The sequence below is a fragment of the Canis lupus genome, chromosome 14, assembly GCF_003254725.2.
Source record: "Canis lupus dingo isolate Sandy chromosome 14, ASM325472v2, whole genome shotgun sequence".
Lineage (NCBI taxonomy): Eukaryota > Metazoa > Chordata > Mammalia > Carnivora > Canidae > Canis > Canis lupus.
Window position 1 is genome coordinate 5,650,273 of NC_064256.1, and position 26,346 is coordinate 5,676,618.

A 26,346-nucleotide genomic window follows, 5' to 3' on the forward strand; every position below is an offset into this window, starting at 1 on the left:
GCAGGTACTGACACATTAAATCCTAAGAAATAGGTGCCACCACTCACCTGCTACCTTCTCATACGAATAGGACAGGACAGGGCATTTGGTAATGCAACCATCTGCTGTTATATTTTTTCCAAGTACTGAGGTCCTATGCAATAAATTGTGTTCAAAAGCTGATTCGATAACTTAAACACAGTTACCATATTACCCAGCAATTCCACTAGGTATACCCAAAGAGAATTGTAAAACATGTAGTCACACAAAAACTTGTACACAAAGGTACATAGCAGCAGTATTCAAAAAGGCCAACAAGTAGAAACAACCCATATGTCCATCAGCTGATGAATAAGTAAACAAAATGTAGTATATGCATACAATGAAATATTACTCAGCTATAAAAAAGAAACGAAGGGTTGATACATACTGCACACATGAATGGTTCCTGAAAACATTGTGCTAAGTACAAGAGGGCCATATATTGCATGATTCCATTTATCTGAAATGCCCCTAGTGGGAAAATGCATAGAGGTAGAAAATAGATCCATCATTTTCAGGGGCTGCATGGAGGGGAGAATTGAGAGTGATTGCTAATAGCTGTGGAGTTTCTTTCTGGAGTGATGGGAAAGTTCTAGAAGTAGATACTGGCAATGGTCGTACAACATTGTGAATATGTAAGAAACCACTGAATTGTTAAAAAAAAAAAAAAGTTGATTTGTTGTCCTAGGGAAGCATTGATCAAACAGATAAGCATGCCAGAACCTCGGAATAGAGAAGTATTTGTAAGACTTCAAAATCAGAAGAGATCACTCATACCCAAAATATTATTTAATGGGATATCATCTTTAACTAAAGCATTGCATGATATCAAATCTTTCTTTCCTTCTCATCAATTAAAATTGTTTTACGCTTTGCCATGAAGCACGTGAACCAAGAGGACACGAACATAAAGGATATACACACGTACACATACACATAAACATAACCGCATGTAGATTTGCCAGAATTTTCTGGAAGAGTGTACTCGTCCCTCTGCTTGAGGCTCTCTCATAGCTCCCCTTTCGCCCTCAGGATGGCCCCACAGCTCTCCAATGACACTTGCCCTACTGTGTGGTAGAGCATGGGCTCTGGACCACACAGCCTCTGTGGAAGTCTTGGTGTGACTACTCACTGCTCTATGATTTGGGGCATCTTCTCTAGCTCTTCTGTGCTTCTAATTGCCTTTGCAATGGGATGGTAAGGGTGCCCAGGCTTGTTGCAAGAATCAAGAGAGTTATCATGTATAAAGTACTCAGAAGAATGCCTGGCTTGTGGTCAATACTTTATAAGTGTTTTATAAATAAAAAGTGTAAAATGTCTATAAAACCCTGTCCCCACAGCAGGCCAGATGTACTTTCTCTGTCTGGAAAGAGCACCTACCAGATCTTCCTTCAGTGCTGTGTTCAAGCACCATCCCAGTGGTCCTGATCACTCTCCCTCTCTCTTGCTTGTCTCTGTAACATTTATTGTGTTCTGATATACAAAAAGATAATTTGCTTATGTCTCTTCTTTCTGTGCCATCAACTCCTACCAGAAGGCAGAGATCTTATCTGTCTGTTTGCCATCCAGCCTAAGCGCCCAGCACAGGGACTGCCCCAGAGAAGGTACTCCACCATGTTTTCTGAATGAGTGGACAGATGGTAGTTACTTCTGGAAACAGGCCCTGGGGATCAGGATGGGAGTAGTTGTACCTTTCACTGAATGCCCCTTTGCACCATTTCATATTTTACCATGTACTTCTGTTCATTTCATAACACCAAAAAATGACAAATAAAATACTGGAAATTAAAGAGTACATGGACCAGAGGGAGAAGAAAAGAGCATAGAGGGATCCCTGGGTGGCGCAGCGGTTTGGCGCCTGCCTTTGGCCCAGGGCGCGATCCTGGAGATCCGGGATCGAATCCTACGTCAGGCTCCCGGTGCATGGAGCCTGCTTCTCCCTCTGCCTGTGTCTCTGCCTCTCTCTCTCTCACTGTGTGCCTATCATGAATAAATTAAAAAAAAAATTAAAAAAAAAAAAGAGCATAGAGCAGTAAGATTTCAGGCATCCAGACGAGGATTCTAGAGGATGATCCTGCAGGCCCCCTTTCAACATTGTCCAGGAGAAAAAAGTGGAACGATGCCAAGAAATGGCACTCAGCCCTGTCTCAAAGCACAACATGTACACAGGTTAGCAACAGACCTTAATAAGATTATTCATATTGTGCAATGTGTGTCTGTACCTATGGGTGCAATGAGAAATTTTTCCATGCCAAAAGACCTGTTTCCAGGCACAGTAAACAGAGCATTTGCTGAGGGTTGTTTGGCCACTTCCACCACTGCAGTGTGGACAGGCAGGTGTCCGTGGTGTATGGGATTTCCTGGGCACAGACAGACGGTCTGTGTCTATGGCCTGAGAACAGTGTCCTTCCTCATTCCCTGATAGGTCCTCTAGAGACCCGATAAAAATTAAAGGATCCCTTGTAAGAGCCCTGGACTTCAAATGAACTGCTCTGTAAACGTATCACACCTCAATTGGGGTAAAACTCTGCTCTAAGTTGCCTTTGGGATCCCCTCATCACTCTCTTCAAAATCTCTTTCCTTTCCACTGCTTTACTACGTCTGTGTTCTCTCCTATCAGGAGAAAAACAACTAATGAGTCCCTAGCCTCTTGGATAATGTATTACTCCTTCCACAATTTTTTTTTTTGCATTTAAAAAGGGGTTAGTTGGAAAGAAATAATAATGGTGATGCTGTTGATAAAGATATTAAGAATATTGATGATGACAATGATAGCTCATGATAGCAGTAATTGTTTATTGAATATTTATCGTGTGCCAGATATTCTAAAAAATGGATACAGTTTAACTTATTTGATTCTCCAAAAAACTATGTTATCAACAAGGAGTGGAAAGTCACATAGTGGGATCCCTGGGTGGTGCAGCGGTTTGGCACCTGCCTTTGGTCCAGGGCGCGATCCTGGAGACCCAGGATCGAATCCCACGTCGGGCTCCCGGTGCATGGAGCCTGCTTCTCCCTCTGCCTGTGTCTCTGCCTCTCTCTCTCTCTCTCTGTGACTATCATAAATAAATAAAAGTAAAAAAAAAAAAAGTCACATAGTTAACGAATGGCAGATGGGAGGTTTAGAAGCATTGTCTCTAAAAATTTTTGCTCTGAGGAATTCCATCATTAATTATTCAAATGAATGAATTTCTAAAGTGGAACCCTTGACCCTGAGGGATGAGAGCTCAAGAGAGTCAGACAATCATAGCAATCCTCCAGAGCAATAAGACTGACCATTAAGGTTTGGAATTTTGAACAATCCACTGTGTCTGTGACTGCCTAGGTTCAAATCCTGACTGACACCCATGACCTTACCTGCAGTAAGTCACATAACCTCTCTGTGCTTAAGATTATTGCTAGAATTCAATGAGATAATGTCAGTAAAGTGCTTGCAATAGTGTATGTGTGTGTATGTATAATGCATGTGTGAATATATAACATTCCAATGCTGGAATTTTATTTTGATTGCTAAAAATCAAAATATAATATATATAATATAAAATATTAAATTATTCTATTAGAATAATTTATTTCTAGCTTTTATTTTTATTTATTTAAATATTTTATTTATTTATTTGACAAAGAGAGAGAGAGAGAACACAAGGGACCCTGATTCAGAGCTCAATGCCAGGACCCTGGAATCATGACCTCAGCCGAAGGTAGGTGCTTAACCAACTGAGCTACTCAGGTACCCCTATTTCTAGCTTTTAAATAACAGAAGTACTCTTTTACCTGATTTTATAGTGTAGCTAATCTATTTGCTATAGATTTTTTTTTTATTGAAAAGGTAGCACAACAATAGAATTTCAAAGGAAAACACCCCAAATCTCATTTCCTTAACACAATTATTTTTATTGTTTACATATTGCCTTCAAGTTTAAGTTACATGGAGAGGCCACAATATTGAATCAGACTGGGATTTTTATCTCAGACTGTCACAAATTAGCTGTATAACCTCAGAGGGGTTATGTAACTGCCCTCTGCTTTAGTTTCTCAAAGTATAAAATAAAGAAGCTAGACCAGGGGTGCCTGGGTAGCTCAGCGGTTGAGTGTCTACCTTCACGCTCAGGTCATGATCCCAGAGTCCCAGGATGAAGTCCCACGTCGGGCTCCTGGCAGGAAGCCCTCTAGCTTTAATGGTCTATGATTTTTATCCATAATCTACTTTTTTTGTCTCATGATATTCATAGGGAATTGCATAAAGAAAGTACATGTAAGAAACGTTTGCAAAGTTAGTTAACTTTGTAAACTCTCTGAGAAATAGTTCCACATATATAATGAGTTCTGCAAAGGTAGGGTTATAATTAAGAACCTATTGAAAAGAATTTTTTATAATTAAAAAATTATTTTTTAAAGACTTTATTTATTTATTCATGAGAATACACAGAGAGGAGAGAGAGAGGCAGAGACACAGGCAGAGGGAGAAGCAGGCTCCATGCAGGGAGCCCGACGTGGAACTCGATCCTGGGTCTCCAGGATCACGCCCTGGGCTGAAGGGGGCGCTAAACCGCTGAGCCACCTGGGCTGCCCAACTTTTATTTTTTCATTTATTTTTTAAGTAATTGCTACATGCAAGGTTGGGCTTGAACTCACAACTTCAAGATCAAGAGCCACATGTTCTACTGACTGACCCAGCCAGGTGCCCCTTATATCAAACTTCTAATTCAAATTCAGAACTACAAGGTTTTTACCTAACCTCTTCTCTTTTACATCTCGATTTTCTTCCTCCCGTGCTGTGAATCCTGATTCTCAAGGACACTGAACATGATAGAATTAGAAGATCCCATAATTAGTATTTGCTTATCCCATAATGCCCAGAACAGTGATAGCAACACTACCACCAACCATATGATTACTAAAAATGATTTAAAAATGTTTTTGCAGTTCTTTTTGTCCTTAGGCAATATCCCATTAGGGATATGTATCAGATTACTGTGTTTTGAGATTATTCAAAATAATTTCTCTGTGTGCCACCAACTGGATACAAAATTAGGCTTTTTAAAAAATTAGGAATTGGATTTTTAAAAATTAGTATTTTTATGATTATGTAAAGTATTTATGTGATTCCAAAGTCAAGTCTACAAAATAAGGTAAACCAGTATAGTTTATATTACCATCCCTTCTACTTCATTCCTTTCCCCCTTTTACAGGCAACTATTATTTTATGATGTTTATCCTTCCACTGTTTATTCTTTAATACAAGCAAATATACACACATATATACATGTAGATACACATTTATATGTGTATCTATGCATGCAAATATATATTTATATCCATTCTTATATAAATGGTAGGTTCACTTTTCTCCCCCTTGGTATCTACTTACAATGTATCCTAGAGACTAACCCATATAAATATATGGGAAGATCCCTAATTCAATTTTATAGCTGCATTATGTGGATGCATCATACTTTGTTCAACTGGTCCTCTATTAATGGACATTTGGGTTGTTTCCAGTCTTTGTTATTAAAAATAGCTTCTGCCCTATGGTTTGGTATTATATTTGTACATACTTAAGTCTTAAATATATATTTAAAAAGATAGATTTTTACTGTGTGGAACTATACAAGATGAGCCTAGACCACTTTATACCAAATAACAAAGACACTGTCAAAGACTACTAGGGTCATGTCAAAAGAAGTCATAGCTAATTTTAAGACACTACTACACACCAAATAGGGATAATTTAAGCATTAATAAGAATAATTAAATAAGATGTATTGAAACACATTGAACATGTTTCAATTAATGAGTTCAAATGATAATTGAAAACATCAATAAAACAGCAATAAAAAATAAACAACAGCAATAAAAGCAAAATAACAAAACACTTATTTGACCATCATTGGCACATGCCAGAAAATCAACTCAAGGAATAATAGGATGGGGATGCCTGGGTGGCTCAGTGGTGAGCCTCTGCCTTCTGCTCAGGGTGCAATCCTGGAGTTCCGGAATTGAGTCCCACATCGGGCTTCCTGCGGGAAGCCTGCTTCTCCCTCTGCCTATGTATCTCCCTCTCTTTGTGTCTCTCATGAATAAATAAATAAAATCTTAAAAAAAGGGAATAATAGTATTAACATATTACTAATAATAGTATTAACATATTACTATTGCAATTTTAATATTTATTTTTTTTTAATTTTTATTTATCTATGATAGTCACAGAGAGAGAAAGAGAGAGAGGCAGAGACACAGGCAGAGGGAGAAGCAGGCTCCATGCAGGGAGCCCGACGTGGGACTCGATCCCGGGTCTCCAGGATCGCGCCCTGGGCCAAAGGCAGGCGCCAAACCGCTGCGCCACCCAGGGATCCCACTATTGCAATTTTATATTTTTATTTTATTTATTTACTTTTTAAAAAAGATTTTATTTATTCATGAGAGACAGAGAGAGAGACAGAGAGAGAGAGGCAGAGGCAGGTAGAGGGAGAAAAAGGCTCCATGCAGGGAGCCTGATGTGGGACTCGATCCTGAGACCCCAGGATCATGCCCTGGGCTTAAGGTGGCGCTAAACCACTGAGCCACCCGGGCTGCCCCAAATTCTATTTTATTTAAATTGAGTTCTATTTTGCAATTTTTTAAAATTTTAAAATATTTATTTATTTGTTTGTTTATAAGATTTTATTTATTTGAAAGAGAGACAGTGACAGAGAGCATGAGCAGGGAGCAGAAGGAGAAGCAGGCTCCCCACTGAGCAGGGAGCCTAACATGGGGCTCAATCCCAGGACACAGGGATCATGACTTGAGCCGAAGGCAGGTGCTTAACAGACTGAGACACCCAGGCACCCCCTATTTTGCAATTCTTAATAAACTGATGATTTTAGGTAATATAAAAGAAGAGATTATTGCACATTATTCACCTCCTAATGGCAAAATACACCACTCCCTATGAAGCAGTCTTGGAAACAAACCCCCAAACCACAAAAACAAAAAACTGAATCTGATAAAGCCTGGAGATGGTTGTAGGAAATACACAGGACAGAGGAGATGTTAAACTATATTATGGGGATGCATTATGAAAAACCCAAGGTGTGGGGAGTTCTATAGACAGTTTAGTTTCTTCAACAAATAAATTGCAAGGAAAAAATATTAGAGTGGAAACCAATACATATTTAAAGAAATTTAGCAGATATAACAACCAGTCTCAGTATGGGAACCTTATTTGGATCCTGCTTCAAACAAACTATGAAAATTAATTATAATATTTATGAGACAATTGGAAATTTGAACACTGAATACTTCATATTATTAAAATATTAAAAAAATATTGTTAACTTAGTATAGATGTGATAATGGTTATGTTAAGAAAAAAGCCCTTATCTTTTAAAGATCCGAATTGGATTATTTATGGTTAAGACAATACAATTTTGGGGGTGTCTGGGTAGCTCGGTCGGTTAAGTGCTATACTTTTGATTTCAGCTCAAGTCATGATCTCAGGGTTTTGAGATAGAGCCCCATGTCAGGCTCTGTACTGGGCATGGAGTCTGCTTAAAATTCTCTCTCTCCCTCTGCCCTTCTCCACCACCCCCACAACCCCCAAAACATAAACAGAGCCATCTAAGCAGCTTATCAGTTGAGTGTCCAACTCTCGATTTGAGCTCAGGGTCATGATCTCCTTGCTCAGCCTCTGAGAGACTACTTGAGATTCTCTCTCTCCTTTTATCCCTCCCCTACTAAAATAAATACATAAATAATCTTTAAATGAATAAATAAATCTAAAATAAATAATCTGAAAATAAATAATAAAGTAAATAAAATTTCAAAATAAATAAATCTTTAACAAAACAGAAACCAACAAAAAAGATGGTATAATCTCTGAAATTTGCTTTAAAATAAAATGAGTAGGGAAGAGGAAGAGGGTGTTGGTGGGTTGATGGGTACATAGAGTTCATTATGTTTTCTATCTACTTTTGTTTATGCTTTTAAATAATAAAGCATTCATATGTATTTATATATAATGGGTATTTTGGGGTGTGTGTGTGTGTGTATAAGCATCCATTATAAGGAAATACAGCAAAATATTAATGTGATTATCTCTGGATAATAGAATTATAGGTAATTTGTTGATTTATATTTTCTTGTTTTTACTCTAGAGTATGTTCTATAATTTTTTTACCACACATATATTCTTTATAATCAGGAAAAACCTATTTATTTATTTACTTATTTATTTATTAGGAAAAATCTATTTAAAAAGAAAAATCTTTTGTTTAAGAATACCATTTTTACAGTTCAACTAGAATTCACTGCTGACACAGTGAATAAAATAACTTTGTATATTTTAAACATAACTGGGCAAAGGAAATTATTTAATATTTAATTATATTTAGTTTTGAGTGGCTACAGTAATAGTTCATGAAAATATAACTAAGTTTTGAGGTTTGGAAATTCTGTCATTTGGTATAATAGGATAATCTTAAATTTATGGCTTAGGAGTAAACGGTTCATTTTTTTTGTTTTTCTCCTCCTTACATAACACAAAAGCAACTGATCCAGTTTGGCACCAACTTTCTCCTCCAAAGTCACCTTTGTCTGAAATCTAGCACGTTTGGTTTCAGTCAAATAACTTGCAGATGAGGAAAGGTTTTTTAACAAAATTTTCTTGTAATTTTACTACCGTGTCAGTTCCTGGCAGCCCCAGAGTCCTTTTTCATAGGTAAGTGGGTGGGAGGAATGCTTCTCTCTCCTACTTTCTAGTGAAGTAGAGAGAGCAAGAGAGAAATCTAGTGATGCAGAGAGAGCAAGTAGTTGAAATCACTCCTTTCGTATCACTGAAATAAATGTAGGGCCATGATAGTAGATACAATTAAAGAAAAAGATAGTTAATGGGTGATTTTAGCATTTTAATAGTCGATACACTGTACTGAAAGGTTTGCCATTCGATTGTGAGGAAATTAGTTCTTTAAAATTAGTAAAATTGTTTAAAACCAACAAACATGTTTTGTAATTACATATGGGCATCTAATTATTATATCATCTGAATGATCTGTAATCAGATAAGCAATCCTTCATTTATTCTTAAATAAAGATGTTTCATTTATCAAGTATTCCTTCTTCCTTTTGTTCGCATGTGATTTTCTCCTAAAGAAACCATAGTCAGCTTCTTTATAAAATATATTAACAGAGTATCATTAGAGTACCATTTTGTTCTAAACGTAGACTTAAAGCAAAGTCATTGGTAGATGTGGTTTTCATTTGGAAGTGAAATTTTCTGATTTAACAAATGGCTAGGGGCAGATAATGTCTATTTGGGTCCATTTGTCCATTTGAGGTTCCATGGATGATTATGTGCTTCACATAAATTCAATCTACACTTGCAACAATGTGCCAGGCTTTGTGCTAAGTATTTTCATGTATAATCTCAATTGTTTACTACAATAACCTTATGAAATAGTTATTTTGGAAAGAGGTTAAGTTTCTCACTCAAGGTCACACACTAATTGCATTGTAAATCCTGTGTTACCACTTTTAGGTTATGAACACGGGTCATTGAGAGCATTTGTAGCAGTCCTTTTTTTTTTTAAGATTTTATTTATTTATTCATGAGAGACACACACACACAGAGAAGCAGAGACATAGGCAGAGGGAGAAGCAGGCTCCTTGCAGGGAGCCCAACGTGGGACTCAATTAGGACTCCAGGATCACTCCCTGGGCTGAAGGCAGACCCTCAACTGCTGATCCACTCAGGCGTTCCTGTAGCAGTCCTCAATGCCTACTATGGAGCCTTGTACTAGAAAGTACGTCAAGTTAGTTCAAAGGATGATATTCATCTGTCTCATTATAAAAACAGGATTCTCTGCCTCCCCCACACAATGGAAGATGTGCAGGAGGTGCGGCATGCTTCATATGACAGCAAGGATTAGGGCCAGTTGAGATGGAGCGCCTCTCATAGAGAAATCGACCAAGCATCAAGGAGGAGAGGGCAATCTGTTCTTCACGTAGCCGAGCTAGTTTTCTGCCTTGATCTTTTAACAAACTTTAAGTTCAGACATCTTTACGCCTGGGAAACCAACAGTTTTTGATTTGGTGACCAACAAACTAAAGGTCAACCTGAGAGAGTTGATTCTTGACACCTTTCCAACAAGGGTCACTTGTTTCATCCCAGTGGACTCAAAGTTAAGAATTAAAAACCTCAACTTTAGTAAATTATATGTTTGAAATACTGAGAGTTCTAATTAGACATACAACCCAAATGCCAGTTGAGCCCACTCTAGTCATTTTCTCATAACTTTATGAAAAACTGTTTGTTTGGGATGTGGTTTTTAAAAGCAATTTACCTTTAGGCTTATTTAAAAAATGGAATGTGTGAGAAAAAGAATTTTCCAGCTTTTATTGACTCAGCAATGCAAAGGAAAATATGTTTATAAGAATTTGTCTGCTTGGTAACTCAAAATCAATTGATCTACAAAACTTGAGATTTCAAGTTTAAATGCTGAATTCAATTATAAATTTCAAACATTATTTTTCAACGCATACCCTTGTTCTAGCTACTTAATACTACAGAATCATTCCAATGGGCATCAAATTATTAACTATCCCTCTAACGCTGTACTAGAAGTTACTATGAAGAGTATTTTATTTGTGGAGACATAAATGCAGGTTACATAATACCTTGTAAGTTGCCTTGAACGAAACGAAAGGATCTTAAAAATAAATAGGAACAACAAAAATAAAACATGACTAACTCTCCTGCCATCATCAAAACAAATGTTTCCAAGGACCTGACGCCAAGAAAATAGAAATCCATAAACACAAAGGCCAAGATCATCGGTGAATCTACTAGGTCTCCATAAAGGACAAAACAAAACACTAAAAACAAAAACAAAAACAAAAAAACCAAATCCCATGTGTTTTGAAGGAATGAATGCTGAAGAACATTGACATTTTCTGCCCCTTGCTTACCACAGAAATCCCAGCCTGCAGCTAATTTTAAAATTGTCAAATCTCCAAAAATTAGGGGAGATGCATGTCTTAAAAAATGCAGTCGATTCCGTTGTACGGGTCATATTCACATTAGCTAAAGTAGGAATTATTGAGGGGAGGGTAATCTACTTCGTTCATTTTTTTTTTTACTTTTTTTTTTACTTTGTTCATTTTAATAACCAATTATTTCTCAGATTTGCCACAGAGCCAACTCAACTTAATTATTAAAGCACAATAATATTGGATTGAACTATTTTTCAATCCAAGAATTTTTATTATAGAGAAAAGGCTTGGACAATTTAAGCAATTATGTGCTTCATTTCTTCTTTTCTGTAACTCCACTCTTGCTTATTTATAAGGTATTGAATTTAACTTGCTTCATTCTTAATGTTTTACATCCTGTTGTCTTCTTTTAAAAAAATTAAACTCAATTTTAAAAAGGCTCAGGCTAAGTGTTGGTGGATAGTTCCTTTGAGTAACAAATCATGGTCCTTAGAGCTCAAAGTGCTGACCTGGAGAACAACAAGCCAAATTTTGGCTGCCCTGAAAAATTCTGTGTACACAACTAAAGTATGTTCTAGATTTTGCCACACCACTCCCAAAACACTTCCATGGATGCCCAACCTACACGGCTCCTCCTTATGTCCAGGCACACACCATTTCTTTTCATTTGGATGCAATATCACTAAAGGGCAAGGTCACTTGAAATAAAGCTGAACTTGGAATCAGACTCCAAGTGAGTTTCAGCTCTTTAGGGGGACTGTTAAAGGTAATTTAGCTCAGTGGGTATGTGCGTGCCTGCCAAAGCCAGAATGCAGAGATGCAAATTTTCATTTTTCCACTTTCTAGCTATGTGACTCCAGGCAAGTCATTTAAATCTTGTGCCTTGGTTTTCTCAGTTGCAAAATGATGGTGATATCAGTAAGAGCCTTAGTAATGCCTTAACAGGGCTGGGGTGCCTGGTGGCTCAGGTGGTTAAGCATCCAACTCTGAGTTCGGGCTAAGATCATGATATCAGGGGCATGAGATGAGCCCTGCATCAGGCTCTACACTCAGCATGGAGTCTGCTTGAGATTCTCTCTCTCCTTCTTCCTTTGCCCCTTCCCCCACACATTCTCTCTCTTTAAAATAGGTAAATAAATCTTTTTTAGAAAATGTCTTAATAGCCCTAAAACAGAGCCTCGGGTAGCCTAAGCACACACTAAATGCTAGCAATTATTCTTATGAGCTGCATGACCTTGGGGAACTCACCTAACCTCTTTGAAACTTTATTTCATCTTCTCTACGTAAAGGGATCATGACTCACGTGGTCTTTATGAAGACCAAATAAACTCCTATAAGTATGTGGCAGTCATTTTTAAGATGTATCAAGTATCCGGCAACTCTTTCAACCAAGTAGAATTAGTTCTGTGTCTCTGTAATCGTCAAGAAACACACATACACACATATTCCTGAGACAGCACTTGTCACATTGCATTGTAAGAAGTTGCTTACCTGTCCATTTCCCCCACTAACAGTACATCCTCTGATTCACCTCTGGACCCTCAGCATGTTGGACACACCTAGCACAGGACAGGCACTCAATAAATATTTGTTGAAATGAATATTGTCCAAACCGATCAGGAATTCTCAAGGCCTTTGCTAGAAATGATGGATTACTACTTTTTGCCAAGTGTCCTCAGTCGACCACCCAGAAATTCTCTTCTTTCTCCTCGGGCACAATATATTGAGATTTTGTCATTTCAAATGTAGCCAATCTTGTGTAGTTGCATTCACTCATTCTCTTTGCTTAAAAAATAATTAGTGAGCACCTTTTTGTGCACCAGGTCCTATGCTGGGCTCCATATGGTGCACCACAAGTGGCAAATGCCCAGGAGAATTTAGTTTCTGCATACTACTGAAAGAAACTATTTACTAGAGAATCATTTACTACTTGAGGTAATAACCTCCTTGGTTTGGTTACTTTATTATAATGATAGAATGTCAGGATGGGAAAGAATGGTTTTCTAGAAGTTGGAGTCCTTTATAGAGTAATAATTAGGGTCAGAGATGCGACTGCTTAAGTTCAAATCCTTGCTCTGCTTTGTACAAGGTATAAGACCCTGGGCAAGTTGCTTAACCCCTGTGAGCCTCACTCTTCTCACCTGTAAGATGGAACTAATAGGATTGATATGAGTATTAAACGTAACAATCCACATTAATCACATATTATGGTACCTGTCATATAGTAGGCATTCTATATGTGTTTGCTCTTGTGATGAACCCCATCCCTCACCCTGGTGTTTGAACTTCCATCACAAGTATATCCAGCAAATGGGGAAGAAATGCCTAGATTCTGCTTGAATACCAACAGGGTCAGGGAACTTACTACAAACAGTTATCTACTTGGTTGGTGGGCAAGTCTAACTATTGATAAATTCTAGTGGGTTGAAATATACATGCTTACATACATCATCCACTCATGGGTCCTCCATCTGCCATTTGGGATTACTCAGGAGAAATATCTCTCCTCTGCAGGATAGGCCCTCTAACTTTAGAAATTAGCTGCATTTGCTAGTTATCACCCCCATCATCACCCCCACACAATCTTAAATTCTTCATTTTTTATATGACACTATTTCCAAGATCCCTTATTCTTTTTACTCTTCTTGAATAATCTTCTATTTATCAATGTCTTTCTTACAGGCTGAAGATCAGGATTCATAACACGGAAGAAATGTGGCCTGATCACAAGTGAGTACTAGAGAACTACTTCTCAACTTAAACACTGTATTTCTATTAATATAGAAAAAGATTGATTTTTTTTGAAGTTACATCACACTGTGTTGACTCATCATCTACTAACAATCTACAGGAGATGCTAAATCTTCCTACGTAAGCAATTGTAAGTCATCTCGCCCCCAATCTGTACTTGTACAATTGAATTTTGGATCTTTGAGTACTTTACATCTATCCCTATTAAACTTTATATTGTTAGATGTGATTCATTATTACATTTTGTTAGGATTCAGGCAGGGGGCAGGGGGAGATCCTGATTGTATTATCCAGCTCATTTATTATCCTTTCTAGTTGGTGTGTCATCTGTAAAACTGTTTATCATGCTATCAATGTTATTATCTTAGTCATCAATAAAAGTGTTAAGGGGGACAGGGCTGCTAACCAGACCTGCATTAGATCTCTAGAGATCTGGGTATGCATCAGCCTTTTAAGAAATTTTTTAAAAAGACATCATTCAATCAATCAACACATATTCATTGAGTGCCTACCATGTATCAGTTACTATTCCATGTGCTCAATATGTGATGAATAAAACAAAATCCCTGCCCTCGTCAAGCTTACATTCTAATAGATGAGATAGATAATAAATAAGAAAATAAATAACACTAAATAATACTAATTATTTTAATGAAAAACTAAAGCAGGTATGAGACTAAGGAAGGTTGACAGTAGGATGGAATGGGGGTAATCCATAACAAATTATGTTAGCCATATTGTTGTTTTTGAAGTTTAATTGCATTGCTCATGTCCTGCATTCTCAGTATGCATCCGGATCAAAAGATGCCCCAGAGTAGGGAGCAGGTTGATTTTTCAAGGCCGACTTTGGTCTATGTGGAGTCACATTAAGAAAAAATTAATAGCACAATATGATGAGTGTAAATAGTCTTGAAACAAAAAAGAAAATTTGAAAGGACATAATTCCTCAAGAGACTTCACAACATTTCTTCATCTGCATAGGCTATTCAAACATTGTTAGGCCATCGAGACTAGAATGAAAGCCAGTCACACATCTTGACAAAGACTCCAGAGAGGAGAATCAAGGATTTGAAAAACAGAGAAGCTAACACTTACCTTATTCTGATCCCCATCTTCTTAAGTATGGAGTGTGTCAGGAATCCAGTAATTTATGAAAATTCAGGAGGATGGAATGCTTGGGTGATCCCAAAACATGGCTCAGAGAATCTGGATACTGATTTCTGGAAAAGAAGCCCACAAGGGACAGATGTGAAATCTACGTCTATTAACTGCTCTCTGCTCATGATTCTAATGTTGATAAATTCTTCTAAAGAGTTTTAGATAATCTTCAATTCCTTTTGATATTAGAGGGACTTGATATGTCTTGTTTAGTAAAATCCTAATTGCATCTTCTGAGTCAAAATTTATATTATCGGTGGGATCCCTGGGTGGCTCAGCAGTTGAGCATCTGCCTTTGGCTCAGGGCATGGTCCTGGGGTCCCAGGATCGAGTCCTGCATTGGGCTCCCTGCATGGAGCCTGCTTCTCCTTCTATCTGTGTCTCTGCCTCTCTCACTGTGTCTCTCATGAATAAATAAATAAAATCTTTTTTAAAAATTAAAAAAAAAAGACATGGAGGGGTGCCTGGGTGGCTCAGTTGCTTAAGTGTCTTCCTTTGTCTCAGGTCATGAACTCAGAGTCCTGCAATCCAGCCCTGCATCAGGCTCCCTGCTCAATGGGAGCCTGCTTCTCCCTCTTCCTCTTCTGCTCCCCCTGCTTGTGCTCTCTTCACTCTCTGTCAAATAAATAAAGTCTTAAAAAATAATAATTATAGAAAAAAGAGGAATGGAGTGGTACCTTGCTGGTGGCTCAGTCAGGTAAGCATCTGCCTACAGCTCCGGTCATGTCCCAGGGTCCTGGAATTGAGCCCCATGTCGGGCTCCCTGCTTCGACGGGAGTCTACTTCTCCCTCTCCCTCTGCCCTTCCCCCTCACTTATGTGCTCTCTCTCTCTCTCTAATAAATAAAATCTTTAAAAGAGAGAGAGAGAGAGAGAAAGAAATGAGGCCAGTCTGTTTCAGGTGGAGGGTGCAATGGATGCACATTTTGGAGGTGACAGAGATGACTGTGCATGCTGAGGGTCTGAGCACCAAAAATTTGTTCAACATAGCTGACACAGAGCAGTCAGAGATAAGACTGGAAAGGTAAGTGGGACCAAATTATTCAGAGCCATATAAGCTCCGTCATAGAGGAGGTGGAACCTACTAAAATGTGTGATCGCTTGAATGCTAAGAGTCTTGAAGGGGAAGTCAAGACCACTGCTCAGATGTTTGGCTTGAGCACCTGGGTGAACGGTGATGTTAGTCACTAGGACAGTGAAATAGAAATGCAAAATAGAGGAGCTGGGGAGGAGAAGGGGGAGTTCAGACCAGACCATGTTTGGTTTGTGATGCCTGGAGAACAGTGGCAGGGTAGCAGCAGGTAGTGTGAGCTAGATGTCTCAGGATACAGTACATGAACCTCACTGATGAACGAGATGCCCTGTGTGACATCAGGGAAGAGAAAAGGCCCAAGAGCACTCAAGAGAAACACTGACCTTAAAGGATGGGCAGAAAAAAGTTTCCTTAAGAAAATAAAAAAGAGTAAGAAGGTGTAATCAGAGGGAGAGGCAGGAAACAAGAATGTGAGATATCACAGAGGACAAAGGAAAAACATGTTTCAACAAGTGGGTCATAGTTAACAAAGGCAAATGCTGTCAGGAGATCACGAAAAAGGCTGCGAGGCAGCCATGGGGTGAGTGCCGAGGAGATACTTGAGCAGTTGGCCAGGAGGCAGAAGCCGGGTCACATGAATTGAGAAATAAATGGAGCCAGTGCACAGGGTCTACACAACAGTTTCAGAAAGTTTACCTTAAAAATGGAAGATGTAATCCCTCGATTTTCTTCCCATAAGTAAGGAAAGAGGGCCACCACAAAGGCTTCCTCATCACCTGGAGCCTCCTGGAGCTCAGCTGGCTACACAGCAACACTCTTGCTGATAGGCATGGCCTGTGTGTGGGACTGTGTGTGGTTCCACCACCCATGCCAGATGTGCCTAAAACTCTGGAGGAAACCAAGCCTGCCTTCTCTGCTCTGCACCCAGCTCTTCCTCTGTGCCCGATCCTTTGCCAGGCCTTGTGGGCCCGCACTGTCCTCCTAAACTCCAGGCCCACTGTGGTGCATGATGTCACTGGCCTCTCTGAGCAGCCAGATAGGTAAAAATCTGGTCAGGTACACTTATCACATTACCATTATCATCCACTCATTGCCATGCTTGTGTATTGAAACCGGCTAGAAGGAGAGGAGAGAATTTTGGTCACCTTGGAGTCTGGAGCAGGCAGCTGGCCCCACAGCTGGCCAGACAGCTATCTAAGCAGGGGGCCTCTCTGAGAACAAAATCCAGAAGCCAGAATAAATGGGTCAGGCGGAAAACAGATGACCACCTTAGTAAACAATGCTGAAGGTTGGTCGGAGGGAGTGAAGGTGAGCCAATACATAATGGATGAACGCTGTGAGGGGTTTGGACGTGAGGGGAGGAGCAGGAGGCAGTCCAGGAGCAAGGACCAAGACCTGGAGATGGGCTGAAGCTCTTACCCACACACAGAGCCTGGGCACAGTTACGCTGTGCAAGTCTGTCCCGCTGGCTCTATTATCCCTAACTTTCCCAGTGTGTTCTTTGAGTTTTTCACGCCAGGAACTGAAGTTCTGGACATTCACAGCAATTCCCTAAATCTTATTTCACAACCCCACTCCTGCCATTGTAACCCTGTATGGCAAGAGGAAGCTAGAAAGGCTCCGGCCTGGGCGGTGCTGATGGGGCGCACAGAAGTGTCAGCAGTCACTAATCTGAAATGTTGTGGTTAATAGCTGTCCCTGAACCAAAGAACCAGGAGTGGAAGCAAAGGCCTGACCAGATTTGCTCAAGCCCTCATCAATAACAAAACCAGCCCCAGGGCTTGATTAGTTGAAGCATTGCTTCTAAATTGTAATCAGTCCAGGACATCCATAGGCTCAAAAATGCTCATGATGACTGACTGGAAAGCCTTAACTGTCTTCAGTTTGTAATTACAGCACAGAGAGGTGATAAAAAGCAGTGATGAACATCACAGATAAATATGATATTTTTGCCTGGCGCACAGACTGGCTACACTGAGTTTTCAGCTGAAGATTTTTTTTTCATTTCACTTGAGTCAATAATCATTTACCCACTGAATATTGCTTAAAGCTGAGTTTTCATCTAATTCTCATTTAATGAGATTGAAAAGGAAGAACTAAATAATAATACCTCATTTGTGTACGGGTGCATGTCTTTCAGAGAAGACATCATAACCCGTTTTATACTATCTAATTTACAGTAACAACACTTCTATAATGTAAATACTAGTAAGGGTTATTATCATTTTACAAAGTATGCATGAAAGGAGCCAAGGCATGTTGGGATAAAATGACTAGTTCAATGTAACAGGTAGCTTTCATCTTAGAAGTTTATTTTTTCTTCCTTCCTTCCTTCCTTCCTTCCTTCCTTCCTTCCTTCCTTCCTTCCTTCCTTCCTTCCTTCCTTCCTTCCTTCCTTCCTTCCTTCCTTCCTTCCTTCCTTCCTTCCTTCCTTCCTTCCTTCCTTCTTTTCTTCCTCCTTCCTCCCCTCTGTCTCTCCCTCCCTCTCTCCTTTCTTTCCTTTCTTGTTTTACAACAAAGCCATGCTTTAGATAAACATGTTTATTAAGGTGTACCTTACCCTTATGTTTTAAGATGAAAAATATCTTGCTTAAAAGAAATAACAAACATTAAAATGTTCGTGTGTCCTACAGATCAAATCTCTCTCAAACTAGATCAAAAACAATCAATTTTGCTTCACAACTCTGCTTTCAATCAGCACAGTTTTCATCAACTTGTGCTACACATATTACTAGTCAATTGTAATATCTCTTCTTCATATGCATTATGTTGTAATGTTCTTGTCATCTCAGCCGGACTTGAAAAGTACCCTTACATGCCCAAATTGGGCATATATGTAAAGTACACTGGCACTTTTATGCTTTTATTAGCTTCCTTTTGGGGGGATAACATTTTTTCTGCTCTTTTCGTGTATTCATTCACTCATTCATTCATAAATACTCTCAAGCATTCATACATCCATTCAAAACAGTGACTGTGTGCCCAAAATGTACAAGCACTATTCTAGATGCAAAGGATAAAAATAGGAAGGAGACAAAATCACTGACTTCAGGAAACTCACAGCCCAGTGAGGGTAAACAGCTAGAGGAGTAAACAACTGTAGTTCAGTGCAGTAGCTGTGGAGATGAAATGACACATGAAAATGGTTTGGGGAGCACAGAGAGGGAATTGGTTTGTGTCTGAGAGGATGAGGAAGGCCTCCTAGAAAGGTGCTCCCAGATCTTAGCATGTCAGGAAAAAGGGATTGGGGTACTCCACATAGCACAGCAATGGGAAAAGACACAGACAAACAAGAGCATGCATTTGAAGAACTACGGGAAACATGGTAAGACAGCAGGTTCTTCGAATATTCTTTTTTTTTTCTTCGAATATTATATGGCAGGTTCTATTCCACAATCCAAGCCCTGGACTTCACCATGGACAATTCCATAAAAGGAAATAGGTGGTCCCTGGGTTATTTGCCCTCAGTCATGTAAGTAAAAACACATTCTACATGGGATCTGTACCAAAGTGCCTTTTAAGACACTGACTATTTGAGAAACATCACAAAATCAAAGTTTGGGTCTGGCCTACCCAAAGTCTGTATTTTCCATATTTCATTACTATTATACTTCAGGGGGTGGCAGGTAAGAATAGCCTAAGTCTTCCTCAAATATAGGTGATCACTTAACCCATCTCCATTATTGTTTCAATATAAAAATTTTATATAGAAACATATCTAAACATAGCATTTTCAAATGCACTATGATGGATGGGTCAGGTTTTTCCTTTTCACCTCTATCTAATCATTCAGATGTGGTACTTCTCAGCCTCCTAAGGAATGAGAGCTGGCCTTGTGGGCTTCTTATAGCAACTCCACACACTAGCAAGAGGTGTTTGGAAAGTCTCTGAATATGCTATACCCAAGTGCTGGCAGGGAGAGCTCTTCTCGGAAGGCTCTGAGAAGTCCTGCATGAAGATCTTTATGAACTGGGTCAGCAGTAGATGAAATGGGATCACTACAGAACTCACATAGAGTTCTTTCCTAAATAACCATACTCCTTGGTTAATCCTACTCTGAATTCCCTTGTCACTTAATAAAAGCTTTGCATCATGATATTGCATCCTTGTTTCTATTTGGAAACTTTTCAGAGACTCTAAGAGTTCAAAATAACTCATCTATTTTGGTTCCTGACCAATTATGGAATCCTCTCTAAGACATCATTTCTTCATTCATCCAATACTTTATCCATTCAACAAACGTCTAATTCCTCATTTCTATCTCTTGAAGCCAGTTCAATCAGCCTTTTGTTCCCCCATTACTTCACTGAAAACACACACAAGAGGATCACAATGACCTCTAGGATGCCTGATCTGAGGATCAATTATCCTACCTTACTGTCCTCTCAGCAGCTTCTTGGCACTGATGATCACTCCCTTCTTGTTGAAACATTTTCTTTACTTGGCTTCCATCATACCATACTGACTTTCCTCCTACTTCATCATGTACTCCTTCTCATTCTCTTTTGCTGGGTCCTTCCTGATTTCTGAATGCTGGAAGCCCCCTTGGGCTTGCCTCTCTACAATTACCCACCCAGTCCATTGCTTTATTTTGTTTATTTATTTTTAAAAGATTTTATTTTTAAGTAATCTCCATACCCAACATGGGGCTTGAACTCATAACACCAAGATCAAGAGTCACATGCTCCACCAAGTGAGCCAGCCAGGCACCTCCAGACCATTGCTTTAAATGCCATATCTCTTGCTCTGATGTCTGCCTTAGAGACTAAAAAGGATCGTTTTTTTAGAGATGCTGAAGTTTGGGTTGGGCACTGAAGGAGGAGATAGCTTGGCCAAGGAAAGAGGAGGGGCATTTTGCTAATGAGAATAGGATGAAAAGGGGTACAAAGTTGTGAAAAGGCAAACTGTGTTCAGAAAAAAGAGGGAAGTCTGGTGTGAGCTGAAAATGACTATGGCAAGGTGGGTTGTAGCCGTATCAAAAAGAACCTTGATTTAGGTGGGGAATTTGGACTTTATACTAAAGACAATAATTATCAGAGGCTCTTAAATAGGGGAGAGATTCATATTAAAAAAATAAATAAAACTTTAGCTGGCAAGATGAAGGCTGCGCTACAATAAGGGGAGCCTGGTGCCTGGAAAGCCAATTAGAAGGCCCCTGTAATAGTCTAAGGAAGGGATTAAGGTCTGAATCACCATAGCAGCAGTGGGATGAAAAGTAGTGACAAATCCAAGGGAGATTTAGAAGTAGCATTGAGGACATGGTTATTGATTAGATAGGAGTTTGGGAGCAGGGGAGAGAGGCCAAGGTTGATGTGTGATGACATTAAGCTAAATGGGGAAAAGAGAGCCAGTGTGGTGGGGATGATGAGTAGCATATTAAGTTTGCAGTGATTGTAGGATACCAGTGGCAAATGAGACAGGGCTGCAGATCAGGAGACAGGTTTGGACAGAGTGTACAGGTTCAGAAGTCAGTGCCCACTGGTAGCTATGTCCTCAGAATGAATGGGATATCCTGGGAAAGAACACGGGGAGAAGAGTGCTGAAAGAAAAAGTGTCCAGGCAGTTGCCAGGGGAGGAAGAGCCAGGGGAGGAGGCAGAGGAGGAACAGAAAGGTAGCATGAGAATGCACAGCAGAGATCTGAAAGTAAAGGGAGAAGAGCCCTTCCGGGAGGAAATGACCTGGTATAGGATGAGTGCAAGGATTACGTTTGATGATTAGATCTGATGAGCACATATTCTAGAGAGTTAGAAGTCAGATTGGAGTGGGTGGAGTGAAGACTCCTCTTTGAAGTCCTGCTGGGAGGGAAGCAGGTAATGGCTGTGAGAGTGGGACAAGGTGTAAGAATTTCTCTTTATTACAAAATGGGAGTTTTCATTACAACAGGTTCCCAGCTAGTTTTTGCTCACACATCACAACCCCCACAAAACAAACTTCTTGAGCAGCAATCAAACATTCAATTCAGTTCAACACATATATGCAGAGTGCCTGCTATGTTTAAAGGACTGAGCTTGGCATTATAGTGTCTAAAAAGATAGGCAAGATATGGTCATGCTTTGATTCTTCATTAATTGGCCCAAGTCTGCCTGCTTCCAACCACAGCTCCCTGTCCTCTGGCGTCATAAACAATATTAAGAAGGATTTCTTCCATATAGCTGCCCTTTAGCTAATTGAGGGTGGTTTTCAGCTACCTCTTGGATCTTCTCATTGAACTTTTGTGAAATAATCCAATCTTCACATATGTTTACTTGTATAGATGTGTGTATATATTTTGTTACCAGCTAGCTGCTCTCCTCTGGACATCCATTGCTGTCTGTCCTTTTAAAATGTGGCACTCAGAATTCATCTCAACTTTCCTTATCTGGTATAAGCAGTGTGCAAACCAGTTGGAACATTCTTGCCCCTTTCCAGGACATAGCTTTTCTGTTCATGCTCTCTGAGACGGTAGGAGTGTTCTGGTAGTCCCACTACTCACTCATGGTACTTCACAATCAACCCAAATACTGAGATATTTTTGGACCTGATATGTTAATAAAATAGGTCTCCCAATTCTTACTTATACAATTCACTTTTTAAAGCCAATTGCAGAAGTTTATTCCCCCCCCCCCACTAAATACTGTGTTTTTACATTTGTTTTTTATTAGCCAGTTGTAAAAAGAGCAAGGGCTTAGAAGTCAGGCAGATGTAAATTGGAATTCTGGTTTTGCTACATAGCTCAGTGACCTTGGTAATGTCATGATCTCTCTGTCTCAACTTATTAGTGAAAATAGGGCTAATCATAACTCCATTGCAAAGTGGTCCTGTGGCTTCAAGCAAAGTGGTCCTGTGGCTTCAAGCACAGTCCCTAATATATCATAAGGGCTCAATAAATTATGGCTTTCTTGCCTTCTTTCTCTTCCATTTTCTCAGCTTTGTATTCTCAGCAGAAGGATGCCTTTTAAGTAGTGACTCAAGATTAATACACCTTCCTTTTAAAAGAAAAAATAAGTTGAGCAGAATATGAGCCAAGGGCCAAAAGAATACTTTAGTATAATTGTGAAGCATGAGGGCTCTGCAACCAGATGTTCTATGACCGAATCCCAGCTCCACTACTTACTTGTCATCTGATCAGAAGCACATTCATTTACCATATTGAGCCTTGGTTTCCTTATCTGTAAAATGGGGATGATAGTAGTGATTGTGTTTCTGGGTGTTGGAGAAGATGGACTGAGATAATAGATGGAAAGTACTTTTGCATAGAATCTTGCAAATATTAAGTGGTAGCATTATTATTACCACTTAGGAACCTCCAGGTAAAGAAAGTATTAAATATTTAAAATTCTGAAATGAAATGACTGTGTTAAATTGTTTGCATACGTTAGGGTTTTTTATACACAATGCCAAATTGCTGTCTAATGCTTGAACCAATTTCCATGCCCAATATTGTATGATGATTTTGTTTATTTCTCTGCATCTTTAGCCAGCCAAGATATCATTTTAAAGTTCTTGATAATTTGCTGGACACAAAACCATTTGGTCTTACCTTGATCTGGGTCCCTAATCTGTAAGACTTGATCAGTTTATTTTAATTGACCAATTGAATTCCTTTATTTTCCTGCCTTCTCATGTTCTTTACCTATTCTTTTGAGATGTTTTATTCTTATAAGTTTGTGAGATGTTTTTATATAAGTACACTGTTCTTTGTCATATATATTTATATATTTTGTTATATATAGTTGCAAAAGTTCTAGAATCTCTCATTTATCTATTTTGCTTGTAGTACTGTTTGATCTCCATAAATTAAGAAGTTTTAAGTAGTCAAATCTATAAATGTTTTTCTTTTATAAACCATGGTTTAGAAAATGGTTTTCTTTTATAAATCTTTTACTTCTTTTCTCATGAGGGCTTTTACAATGTAAAGGTCAAGAAATGCTTGGGGCACCTGGGTGGCTCAGTCGGTTAAGCATCTGCCTTTGGCTCAGGTCTTGATCCCAGGGTCCTGGAATTGAAATTCAGCCGAGCTCCTTGCTCAGCAGGAAGCCTGCTTCTCTCTTTTCCTATGCCCCTCCCTCTACTCATGCTTTCTCTCTTTCTTTCTATCTCAAATAAATAAATACAATCTTTAAAAAAATGTTTACACCACTTTCATCTTTTCAACACATAACTTTTCTTGTGTGAGCCATTTTTCAAATTTAACTCTTTAACCTATCTGAAATGTATTCCATTCTGTCTTAGCCATGTGTATTCATTCTTTTGAATCAAAAGGAATGCTTTGGTTTCAAGAAATAGAAAATTTAACTCAAATTGGTTTATTTATTTATTTTTTTTAATTTTTATTTATTTATGATAGTCACACACACACACACAGAGAGAGAGAGAGAGAGAGAGAGGCAGAGACATAGGCAGAGGGAGAAGCAGGCTCCATGTACTGGGAGCCCGATGTGGGATTTGATCCCGGGTCTCCAGAATCGCGCCCTGGGCCAAAGGCAGGCGCTAAACCTCTGCGCCACCCAGGGATCCCTCAAATTGGTTTAAACAAAAAATGTGATTTATTGGCTCCCATAAGTGAAAAGTTCAAAGGCTTCAGGGTCATGTTTCCCAGGCGGCTAACACAATGTAGAGAGTACCTGAAGGTTCCATTTTCATTTGTTTGCTTTAATCCCTGGTGATAGCTCCATTCTTAATAGACTCTCCTCTTGTGGTCCCAAGATTGTGGCCAAGACCTCCCAGGGTTAAAAGCTCCTGTGTTTACCTCCTGAAGCAAATTACTTTTGTTCTGGCACTTCTAGCAAAAGTCTTGATATTCTTTTTCATTGGACTGACTTAGTTCACATGCCCCTACCTGAAGTAGTCACTGGGACAAAGAAAATGAAATTCATTGATTGGCTTAATCTGGAACCCATGTCCTATCTCCTGGAAATAAAGGTGGAGTCAACTTTCCTGGGACGACATGGATATCCCAAAGGAAGCAGCAGCTGGGAAAGAGGGGTGCATTTGAGAAGACAAGTAAGATAAGGACTATATTTTTGAGTATCAAGATTGTTTTTAATAGGAAATGAGAAATTCTGCCACTTAAAAACTCATGTATATTATCTACTATTAACATGGTAGAAATAAGAGTTAAAAATCATGAAAAGATATTATCCCTTGCCCAGGTGCTAAACTCTTTACATTCAAGCTGCATAGGGACCTTCTGGGTGCATCATGGTTTCTAAAGGTCTAATCATACATGGTAGGAAAAATTTCCTTCCCACCAAATGGTCTATAGGTTCTCTGAAATTCTTTCTTAATATGGGTTCATAGACCCAGTGGAAATAGATAATATCCCCTACTCCCCCTTAAATTATTCTGGTAAAATCTCTGTCTTTTGGCTACTTTGTTATCTGATTATTTATTTGGACCATTCCTTATCTGTCTTTTTTTTTTTTTAATTCAAGGTTTTGCTTATATCACTTTCCAAAGTCTTTTCCTAGTTCGTGAGTGCAGATCTTTATTTTATTTTATTTTTTTTAAAGATTTATTTATTTATTCATGAGAGACACAGAGACATAGGCAGAGGGAGAAGCAGGCTCCCTGCAGGGAGCCCGATGTGGGACCCGATCCCAGATCCTGGGATCACGTCCTGAGCCGAAGGCAGACAGACGCTCAACCGCTGAGCCACCCAGGTGTCCCTCTATATTTTAATCTAAACATCTTCTAAGTTGGACCCTGGAGCACACAGGCTTTAAGTTGATCGCGGTAGTGATTCAGAAGCAGCAAGACATAGTAGTGCCCATATATTATGAGTCAGGCATAGTTCAAAGTGTTCTGCCCAGGGCAAGCCATCATCCATTGGACCTCATGAATGGGATTAGTGGTCTTATAAGAAAAGACACAAAAGAGATGATCTCTCTTTCTGTGTGTAGCAAGAAAGTGATTACTGTACACAAGAAGGTGATTATCTGTAAACTAGGGAATGAATGGCCTCTCACCAGACACCAGATCTGCTGGTGCCTTGATCTTGGACTTCTTAGCCTCCAGAACTGTGAAAAATAAGTCCCTTTTAAGTCAGCCAGTCTATGGTATTTATTATGGCAGCTCGAGCTAAGACATCATCCCTTTTCCCTCTTGTGATGTGCTTGTACAGTGACTTAGCTTCTGTGGGCCAGCAATGTCTCTATTTCTTCTTAGACGTTTTGACCACAGTTTCCCTCTCTTGTCTCAGTCCCATCTCTAATATTTTTGACTCTTCTATTATTCATTAGTGCTTATCAACCCTTCTCCTCCTCTGCTCCCCTCCCACTTCTGGATGTGGCTTCCAAACTGCTTTCTGATCTCTCCTACCTCTTTGGTGGCCACTGGCACTGCCCCTTCTAGGACACAAAGTGGACCCCTCATCTGCTGAGTGTGATTGATACCAGCAGAGCTAAGTGAATAAAATGCCATTAAAAAAAATTCTT

At 39.2% G+C, this 26,346-nt stretch overlaps 1 protein-coding gene across 3 annotated transcripts in view; it reads right to left on the minus strand.

Annotated features, from left to right (window-relative positions):
* The window catches only part of MKLN1 (muskelin 1), a 326,298-nt gene that overhangs the window by 287,676 nt on the left and 12,276 nt on the right, over nucleotides 1-26,346 (minus strand). For 2 of the 3 annotated variants that reach the window (XM_025471680.3, XM_025471681.3), the window contains one exon: nucleotides 14,836-14,960. In XM_025471680.3, coding sequence (XP_025327465.1) covers nucleotides 14,836-14,852 — 17 coding nt within the window. In that variant the 5' untranslated portion in view covers nucleotides 14,853-14,960. Of the gene's footprint in view, nucleotides 1-12,480; nucleotides 12,549-14,835; nucleotides 14,961-26,346 lie in introns of all 3 variants that reach the window. The other variant, XM_035698604.2, reaches the window with a different exon arrangement.